The sequence below is a fragment of the Neodiprion pinetum genome, chromosome 3 (genome assembly GCF_021155775.2).
Source record: "Neodiprion pinetum isolate iyNeoPine1 chromosome 3, iyNeoPine1.2, whole genome shotgun sequence".
NCBI classification, from domain to species: Eukaryota; Metazoa; Arthropoda; class Insecta; order Hymenoptera; family Diprionidae; genus Neodiprion; species Neodiprion pinetum.
Window position 1 is genome coordinate 22,824,221 of NC_060234.1, and position 10,459 is coordinate 22,834,679.

At 38.0% G+C, this 10,459-nt stretch overlaps 2 protein-coding genes and 1 long non-coding RNA gene across 4 annotated transcripts in view; 2 read left to right on the plus strand and 1 right to left on the minus strand.

The window, feature by feature from the left end:
* Positions 1–985: 985 nt before the first annotated feature.
* LOC138190655 (uncharacterized) lies at positions 986–4,086 on the minus strand. Its single transcript, XR_011176665.1, has 4 exons — positions 2,068–4,086; positions 1,730–1,826; positions 1,318–1,475; positions 986–1,081 (listed from the first exon to the last, which is right to left on the minus strand). It is a non-coding gene; the product is annotated as an uncharacterized lncRNA (long non-coding RNA).
* LOC124214478 (stress-associated endoplasmic reticulum protein 2) lies at positions 4,064–5,700 on the plus strand. Its single transcript, XM_046616759.1, has 3 exons — positions 4,064–4,354; positions 4,644–4,716; positions 4,789–5,700. The coding sequence occupies exons 1-3, from the start codon at positions 4,271–4,273 to the stop codon at positions 4,824–4,826; spliced, it is 195 nt and encodes a 64-aa protein (XP_046472715.1). The 5' UTR covers positions 4,064–4,270; the 3' UTR covers positions 4,827–5,700.
* Positions 5,701–9,414: 3,714 nt separating this feature from the next.
* The window catches only part of Fstl5 (follistatin-like 5), a 45,062-nt gene continuing 44,017 nt past the window's right edge, over positions 9,415–10,459 (plus strand). For both annotated transcript variants that reach the window (XM_046615077.2, XM_046615078.2), the window contains exon 1: positions 9,415–9,762. The gene's annotated coding sequence lies outside the window, so the exon portion shown is untranslated. The remainder of the gene's footprint in view (positions 9,763–10,459) is intronic.

Sequence of the window (10,459 nt, forward strand, 5' to 3'; positions counted from 1 at the left end):
GGCTCAGATGTGACATCCGTAAATTGCTCCGTGAGATAATCCAATGGTAGAATTGAGAACTTATCGTAGAACATCACAGAGTTTCCGATTTCGACAAGATGCTGGCTGCATTCACCTTCCGAGTAACACAGTCTTCGCAATGGTAGGCCCAAGCCAGTACTTGGCCTGAGTGTACTTACCGACTTGTCGGCGATACAAGAAATTAATAATGAGAACTAATAACATTCAAAATTCGTAGCAAAACAGTGATTTAATTAAAGTATAGGTACCCGAGAGAAGAATGTATACATAGATCATGAATAAAAATCGATCATATGTTATAATGATGCAGAGACCAAAAAGTGTAAATGTATATGCGGTCCATGTACGACATTGATGTACCTGATTAATTTATGATTATTACGTGATGCAAACTATAAATTTTATAATTTGCTAGGAAACATACTAGATTATCTACTATAATCGGGTATAATATGACAATAAAAGAATTGTTCGTTTCGATATGGGATACAATTCGACACGCAGTCTATACATATATCCCATAACATTCATATTTAGAATTAGGAGTAGGAGTAGGAATAGAAGTAGGATCAAGAGTAGGTTCAAGAGTGAGAGTAAGAATAGGAGTAGGATCAGGAGTTCGAGTAAGATCGTAGTAGAAGTAGGAGTAAAATTGAAGTAGAAGTAGGAGCAGGAGTAGGAGTAGAAGTATTGGAGGAGGGTAGGGGCGGGAAGGGTAGGGTAGGGTGGGGTAGGGTGGGGGGTAGGGTAGGGTAAGCGGACCAATTGGGTTGGGTTGGGTTGAGTTGGGAACTCCAACTCCTAACACTCCTACTCCTACTTCTTATCCTACTTCTCCTCCTACTCCCACTCCTGATCCCATTCCTGATCCTACTCCCACTCCTCCTTTTGATCCTACTCCTATTCCTACTCCTGATCCTACTTCATCAAATATCATAAAAATCTTAAACTCACCGAGCATCAATTCTCGTCCTCCTCGTCTACCTCCTCGTCCAGCTCGACCACCTCCAACCACTGCCAACCACCTCCAACGACCACCGCTTACCACCTCGGTTTATACCTGGAATATCAATAAATATCAATATTGAAAATCAGAACACATCAGAAATATCGTGTAAGGATTAATATAATTTTATCATTGGCACATTCTACTAAGAAGATTATGAGGAAATTATAAGAAATTATAGAAATTTTAACAGGGCATTGACAACTACTGAATTTGGGCTCGAAAATTGAATTGAAATAATTTATTGTGAACATGATAAGTTCAAAAAATCTTAGATAAAATATAATTACGATTGCCATTAAATATTAAAAAAATGTTTCATTTCCCGTGCACAAATCCTCGTCCTCCCCGTCCACCTTGTTCTCCTCGTCTTCCTCGTCCTCCTCCTCGTCCACCTCCGACCACCTCCAACGACCACCGCTAACCACCTCGGGTTATACCTCGAATACTAATAAATATTTTCAGTATTAGAACACATTAAAAATATTGTGTAAGGATTAATATAATTTTTTTTATCGACACATTTTACTAAGAAGATTGTGAGATAAGAAATCATAGAAATTTTATTAGCGCATTGACAGCTAATGAATTTGATGCGAAAAGTGAATTGAAATAATTTATTGTAAACATGACAAGTTTGAAAAATTTTAGATGAACTATAATCACAATTGACATATAATATTATAAAAATGTTAACCTCACCGAGCAAAAATCCTTGTCCTCCTCCTCGTCCACCTCCGACGACCTCCAACCACCGCCAACCACCTCCAACAACCACCGATAACCACCTCGGGTTATACTTTGAATAGTGATAAATGTTTTCAGTATAAGAACACATCAAAAATATTCTGTAAGCATTACTATAATTGATTAATTAAATAATAATATAATAAATTTCATTCGCGCATTTATAGCTACTGAATTTGTGCTCGCGCGAAAAATGAATTGCAATAATTCAATGTAAACATGACAAGTTTACAAAATTTTCGATAAAATATAATTACAATTTCCATTAAATATTATAAAAATTTTATACTTACCGTGCACAAATCTATCGACCGCCAACCAGCTTAAATCACCTCCAACGATCTCCTCCTTGTTCTCCCCGTCTTCCTCAACCTCCTCATCCTCCTCGTCCTCTCCCTGAAGTCAAGTTTCACCATGTAGCGGACCTGGAGCGCAGGAACCACGGAGCGCATGTCCTGGATGTTAAGTTTCACCAGGTAGTTAACCTTGAGCGCAGAAACTACGGAGCGCTTGTCCTGGAAGTCGAATTCCACCAGGTAGCGGACTTGGAGCGTAGAAACTACGGAGCTCTTGTCCTGAAAGTCGAGTTGCACCAGGTAACGGACCTGGAGCACGGGATCCAGGAGATAGAGAGCCCGGTACTCGAAGTCTGCGGAGCGCGATTCTCATACGTCCGCTCTACTGCGCGGTGGTTTCCGGACTGAGGAATTCGGCCAACTGATTTTCGTCTGTATAGATCGATGACATCAAGAGAAAAAAAATTTCGGGTGACGTCGCTTTCTGAAATTCCGAACATCCGAACATCCGAACATCCAAAATTTGGTTCCGAACTTTAATACTACGTATGATGTATGATGCGTGATGTATGATGTATGACATATGGTGTATGATGATATGATATGATGTATAATGATTTTAGCTTTTACATTTCAGACATGAAACACGCACTTTGTCCTTCCAGCCGATTCCAGACTCAAGCGGCTAGGCCCTTTGATGGTCAGCCGTTAACTAAAGATGTATTCTTCAGTTAACGGGTTAGCTAATAACGCTGCCGTTCTGCGACAGTTGGATGATAAAAATTTTTGCTCGTACCTTTTAAATGTGAGTTAGAATACACTCGAAGTTTTAAGAAGCTTCGTTCTATCTCTCCCCGTACAAAAAGAAAGAAAAAGAAAAATCGCTGACAATCACCTTTTTAGGTCTTTAAATCAGGAAACTGCGTTACATACTATCTCATATACGGAGCATCCGTTTCATCTCGATCAAAATTAGCGCGTCCGTGATGTATCACAGCTACTATGAATTTTTTTCCATACGAACACTTTTCGAAAAACAATTCTGCTTTTCGATGTTAGAGGTGATCGGCCGTAGTAGGAGGTGGTCGAAGGTGATCGGAGGTGGTCGGAGATGGTAGGAGATGATCGGAGGTGGTTTGAGGTTTTCAGTGGTGGTAGGAGGTGGTCGTTGGAGATGGTCGACGGTGGACGCGGTTTCGCGTCTCCTCACGGGGATGATCGAGCTGATCGACAATTCTAAGTCGCAGTCGACAAGTATTTTACGTACTCACTTCGTACCGACTCAATCTCATACTTATGTACCGACACTACTTTGGCTGCTACGAATGTCGGTGCGAGCCCGTTGGGTAGTGTCGATAGAACAATTTTATCCTTGAAAAACTGGAAAAAGGTGTTGAATTTCGAAACAAATGAATCTGGAATAGAGCTGTCTAACCGTGGCAAGTTTTACAAGAGATTCTCTTTCAACTTGGTACTCAGATGATCTTAATAATTAAATGTTGGTAATCTTTGAATAGATTCAAATTTCGCCTTCCTCCATGAAACAATGTAAACTGTTACTTCTCATGGAACATCGACGCTTCTACTGCTCCAGATTGTAAATTTTATTGGGTCAAAGACTAATTAAAAGGTAATAAAATTATATTTGGCACAAAGTTCAGTCAGCTGCGATAAAACCACTTCGCGGTGGATATTATTGAATAAAAATACCATATGTCCGTTGAAACTAAGTAGATTTCGCGGTTTAGCATAATAAGCGGAGCTTCAGTGAGGCGCAAGCATTCGAGTTCAATAATCACTGCGAAGGAGAATCAATGGAATAAAGTTAGAAATAAATATACTATCAATGCACAATAATAATTCATGGAAGAAGACGTTACAGTTAAAAGTACATAAAGAAGATCACGTTAGCTTGACTAGAGCAGTGGAAACGTGTTGCCGCACAGGATTGTGGGTGGGCTTATATCTCCCGTTGGCAATTGGTTGATTTGTGGCAACGCGTAAGCGACGCACGCGTCAGCGGAACGGAGGGGAACTGAGCCCAAAGTTTCCGGGGTTACGTTGTACGCCAGCAAACGTGTCTCGTCAGTTTGTAGCAGCCATACGACTTCTGTCACGCAATTGACATCAGTTCGAACTGACTGACTGTAATACGCGCCGCATTGTTCTCCGCTGTGGTATAATACAATCCCCCAATAAAATGGCACCGAAACAGAGAATGCGCATCGCGAACGAAAAGGCGACGAAAAATATTACGTTACGGGGGAACGTCCCCAAGTCATCGGTAAGTTAACGAAATAAACATTTCTATATGTTAAACAGCTGGCTATGTTGTCGTGATAAAAACTACATTTCTCGCCTCTTCAAGGAAATTTATTCGCCCACCCGCTCTCATGCCGCCTACTTGTCACACCATATGGAAAGTTTGGCTCTGCTTACAGAACCTCTGTTTATCTATTGGCCGCCTGTCTATCCCTAATTTAACATTTAGTTAACTAGAAATTCGGAATTGCAATTACACTCAACACAAACGAATTATAATCAATTTTCTAATACCATCCGATTCTTGCTAGAAAGCTACGGAGGATGCGTCGCCCGTTGGTCCTTGGTTGCTAGCTCTATTCATATTTGTCGTATGTGGATCAGGTAAGCTGTAATTTACTTTTATTGGAGCTGTTCGAACCAGCAATAACTAACTGGAACTCTTTTGCTTCACAGCTATCTTCCAAATAATCCAGAGCATCCGATTAGCATAAGTTTTTACGATGGAGCAGCAGCACTCCGCGGATCGCATGCCCAAGAGACTTGTTAAGTGAAAGACTTCCACATCTGTCCCAACTCTTTTTTGAGAATGACTGACGTTCCGAAACACGAACTATACTTAAGGTAGAGTTACAGCCTAAGATAATCAGCATACAATATAACATCGTGTATCTGTCCGTGGGAAACTTTCATTGACTCTGGTTTATGTTCCCCGTGGCAAACTCTGCAAATGAAATTAATCAATTACTCTTTACATCTTGATCGGATTTTATTTATACATATTTAAAAATAAAACTAAAAAGAAATAAACAAAAAAAAAAACAAAACTTAGCATTTATAAGCGTTTAAATATAACTGTTGAATAATTATTAATTAAATAATTAGACAATTGTAATGCTATTCACTGCATCAATGAATGGAGCAGAGGGAACAGCGATCAAGGCTAGCGTCAAATGTAAATGTGAATAATATATGTCAGGTTATAAGAATACTGCATTATTTTTTGGTTTTACAGACTTTTTTCTTAATTTTTCTTAATTTTTCATGATTGTATTCACTGATGTCTGAAGCACCCTCAAGTGGTTAGGATATTGGTCTAGCGCTTGATTTCCTTCATTGATGTATGTGATAGCAATAATTGTATGTACATAGTCGTTAAGTACTCGATATATCAATTTGCTCTGAAAGCATTCCACTGTTAATGAATCACGCCGTGGTATTTTTTCAACGTTTTTTTTTTTTGACAATGATAAAATTGTATAATTATTTGACAGCTTAATTACTTGAGATGCATCATTCAAGTTGATGAAAAATATATTTACTATACCCGTATTTATTATTTTATCAATAAAGATAATTTTCTGTAAATCTATCAATCTTTCTCATTGCTTTTCCCCAAGTCCGAAATCTAAAATTAATTACAATTTTGTAGCCAATGGACTTGTAAATTTTATATTCATTTCTCACAGATAATACAAAACATTTTACGAAGGCGGGGGGGGGGGGGGGGGGGCGTATAAAAAATCTGACAATTGAAATATATTTCTGTTCTCGAATTTTATTAAGATCAGTGTGGAAGAATACAATACTACAAGTCTAAAAGGAAGGTCACCTTACTGTACCCCCACAACCTGGGTCAGAAAAATTATATTTTGTAGTTCACACCAAAGTATAAACCCTTACAAAAAATTAGCGGCCCGCTCGCATATTTAAGGGGTGAAATTAATTCTCAAAAATCGGTGGTTTTTTCGTTTTTCGCTGATATCTTCGAAACAAAAATAGATACGGCAAAAGTTTAAATAGCAAAGTTGTTCATTTTTCAGTGCTCTGCAATATTATGTAGTCGGAAATTATATAGATTTTTTTTGTTTTTTATTTTCATAAAAAAAGGGTTTTTTTACCCATCTTTCTCTATCATTTCATAATAAAACGTAATTGTTCCGACTCCACATTTAATGATATCAACCTACATTTGTTTTTCACGTCTCAAGAGGTCATGGAACCGGAAAGTTATTTTTTCAAACGCAAATTTTTTTATAGATTTGGACTGATTACATGTTCTTATCATAATCAAACTGTGAAGTCGACTGTTTGAAATACGTTTTATTTTTTCATGATATTCTATTTGAGATGTTTAATACCGTCATATCAGTAAATAATGAGGCTCTATATAAACTGACTCTTGCCACATTTAAGTTAGTATTGACGGTTTCCGTTCATTAAAGTTCTCTGGTTATAGGAGTGCATTATTAAGAACGTATTGAATACTGTGAACTTTTTCAAAAATGTATGTGAATCCCGTGAATATCATAAATATTTTGTCGACTTATTTTATGATGATGAATTTGCCCGAAACACCAGTGAATGAGAATGAAATGAAATTAGCAGATACAATTAAAGAGTTTTTAATTGAAAGCATAAACACATACACGAGAATCGAAATTGAAGAAGACGAAAGCTTGGAATTTCAAGAACAATTCAAACACCATGAGCCTGAAAGTATAGAAGACAGTGAATTGGAATGGGATTCAATTTCATCTGATGAGGCAGATGACTCTCAATGTACAAAAAATGAAGATGAGATTTCATTCGATTACAAGAAGAAAGCTGTGGAGTTTTGGAGAAGTGGAAAAACAAAAAATTTTAATATTCGTACAGTTGCACACCGTTTTAAAAAAGTGATTTCTAAAACACAATTGAAGCGTTGGGCTCATCAAATCAATAAAGGTGGGACTTTTAAAGAAAAATTAAATGAGATATCTCAATATACTTTAAATCGCTTCATTGAAGCAACTGAATGTGGCAAGATAGTACACGATATTGATTTGCGACGATGGGCTTTGACCGCACATAAAAATTTCATGAATTCCGATGCACGATTCAAAGCGTCAAAAAATGGGTGAATAAGTTCAAAAGAGCACATCGCATTACGTCTCGGAAAATTACAAAATTTATTACCCGGAAAACTTTAGAAGACTCAAAAAATCTTAAAAAGTCAGCTGAAGAGTTTACAAATAACATTAAATCTGTTATCAACGACCTTGGTCTGGAAAACGTTTACAATTCAGATCAAAGTGGATTTCAATTTGAAATGCATTCTGGTCGCACTCTTGCAAACCAAGGATCAAAAGAAATTGAATGCGTTGTTCAATCGATATCTTCAACAACTCATTCTTATACGATTCAACCAACGATATCAGCCGATGGAAAATTACTTTCACCTTTATATCTTGTATTAAAAGAAATCGGTGGTGACTTTGGCCCACGCGTAGAAAAAACGTTGTTCAAACCCACAAACGTTTTTGTTTCGGCATCGGAATCTGGAAAGTTAACATCAGGTAAGAACTATTTAAATTATACATTCTTGTGGCATATTAAATATTGCGAACCAAATCAAATTAAATATTTTTTTCATTTTTTCGACAGATCATTTCAAACAGTGGCTAACCGAAATCTATTTTCCGAATGTTGGCGACAACAGTGCGCTTTTAATCGACTCCTGGAGTGGACACTGTTCAGAAGTAGTTGATGTAGTAACTCCTCCTAACGAAAAAATTGTATTAAAAATTATTCCAAAAGGGACAACAGAACAAATACAACCATTAGATGTGTTTGGTTTTCGAATATGGAAAAATTTTGTTCGGCATTTTTCAGATATAGTAATTCTTTCCGATAGCGATATAAATCTGCATTTAAGGAATAACATCATCAAACTGCAGTCACTTGTTCACAATCAACTGTCTTCCCCAAGTTATATTAATATGCTTAAATATGCATGGTACAAAAGTGGGTACATAGAAAAAACAGCCCCTGAGTTCATCAATCCGGTGACGTTTGGTTTTGGAGATAATTCGGAACCACGATGTCACATTTGTGGTGATTTAGCTGTTATAACATGTTCGTGGTGCAAAAAACCTTTGTGTCTCGAACACCTCTTTGAGGAGTATCATTATTGCAATGAATACATTCTATAATACGAAATGAAGAAACTGATAAGTGCATTGTCTACTTTTTTCCTGTCATGAGTACTAGACATTTTAATAGCTATATAATATATGAATTAAAGGTTTCTAGTAAATAAAAAAACGACATGCATGTTAAATAAAGTTTTATATAAAATGAAAAAAAATCATGTGATACTTATTCGCTTGTACTAAAATGGATGCACAAAACTAAACTAGATGTAAAAGATTTATGAGTATTTTACGATAAGGGTGGAACAGCATATGTGGATTTACTAAACCTATATATAAATATAAACATATTCCGTTTGACGGATTTGTCAACCTTGTTTAATTTTCAGGCGAAATAAGAACTTTTTCAGTGATCAAATGACAAAAAATGTATTAAAAAACACTTTTTTTTTAAATAAAAAAAATAAAAAAATTGTTTCTAATTTTCGACTACATATTATTGCAGAGCACTGAAAAATGAACAGCTTTGCTATTTAAACTTTTGCCGTATCTATTTTTGTTTCGAAGATATCAGCGAAAAATGAAAAAACTACCGATTTTTGAGAATTAATTTCACCCCTTAAATATGCGAGTGGGCCGCTAATTTTTTGTGATGGTTTATACTTTGGTGTGAACTACAAAATATAATTTTTCTGACCAAGGTTGTGGGGGTACAGTAAGGTGACCTGCCTTGTAAGTACAAACAAGTCATTCGAGGGTAAATTGCTCCGGTATTTAATTACCGTCCAACTCGTATAGCACAATAGGGTACCTCTACTGCAAAACGATTTTCACGCGGATAAAGGAAAGTCTCTTCAGGAACGTATAATGAATGAATTGCTCTCGTTCGGTTGTCACGATTGCGAATAGACAATGGTAGCGAAGGTGAGCCCAGTTTGATGTGAATTTGATTGAGGGATACCGGCTTGTGTTTGAAAAAAGTTTTAAAAAAACTGTCTAATCCACGCTGTCTACTACACGCGACACGGCTCGGTATGAGTTTCGTCGTCGATGAGTAGAGGGGAGCCTTCAGGGCGCCCGCGCCGGCGTCTGCGCCGGCGACTTCGACTGGGTTTCACCCTGGGCCACCCTAAAGCACCCTTGCGACTCTCGGCCCGCTCCCACCACAGTGTCGCGAGAGTCCTCGTCGTAAGCTCGGAACGGCGTGTAGAGTTGACAGCGTACTTTTGCAGGGCAGATTGGATAGTCAGTTAATTATTCAGACTATTCGTAGCAGAATTGCGCGAACGCGGGTCTCCGATACGGACTTTTGATTTCTTCTGGCGGTGGTTTGTGGTGCTAAAATTTTCGCTGTGGCAGAGCTCGCGCGCTTACGGACTTTGTGCTTCTTTGAATACCCACTCAAATTTGCAAGCCCCAGCTGCCGATCGTTGCCAACGGTGACTAATCCTGTGCCCCCTCTGTCGTGAAGGCTGAATTCGCTCCCGTCGTACAACGACGACATTAGTCGCATCACGTGAGTACGCATACTGTTTACACAGACGTTCACGTATTTTCTTTGTGAATACATCCCAGTAATATTACAAATTTAATTACTTGATGTAATAGCCAAGGGAATAAAAATTCAAACTAAAATTAAAACAATCGTATATGATTCATTTTGTTAAAAATTCAATTTCTTTTGAATCCCATCCATTAGATATTTATAATTTTGAATGAAATAGTACAGATATCCGCATGTAAGCGTGTAACTAAGTATCATAGCACCTCTTTATTACACTGTATTTGCTAAATCTCGTGGGGTTGCTTATACTCCTGGGCTCTACGATACGGCGTATCGACGTGTGATACATTACACACCACACTGTGGGTGGGAGGGGAACAGCTGTTGGTGAATCGCCGACTCGACACGTTGATTGCCAGCTGCCGCATGCTCACTCGGCGTCTTACATGCGAGTGTATGCCATATGTCAAATTTGAATTTACAGTGCAACATTGTATGATTAATTCTTCCGAGCTTTACCGGATTAAGATCCGTCTGCGAGTAGGCAACCCCATCAGGGACATATCTAAACTCAGGAGAAAACTGCAACAGTGGTTGCCTCTTTGCAAGCAACCCTGTGTTGCGCGTCGACGAAAAAGTAGGCAGGCATGGTACAAGCTTTCGCGAAAGTTTCCGCGCCGCTCTGTCGCGCGTCTAACAAGATCGGAAT

Excerpts from the sequence above, each read along its gene's own strand:
- LOC124214478 (XM_046616759.1), top strand. The coding sequence starts at position 4,271 with ATGGCACCGAAACAGAGAATGCGCATCGCGAACGAAAAGGCGACGAAA. Across the intron at positions 4,355-4,643 it reads GGAACGTCCCCAAGTCATCG|AAAGCTACGGAGGATGCGTC; the intron begins GTAAGTTAACGA and ends GATTCTTGCTAG. Across the intron at positions 4,717-4,788 it reads ATTTGTCGTATGTGGATCAG|CTATCTTCCAAATAATCCAG; the intron begins GTAAGCTGTAAT and ends TTTGCTTCACAG.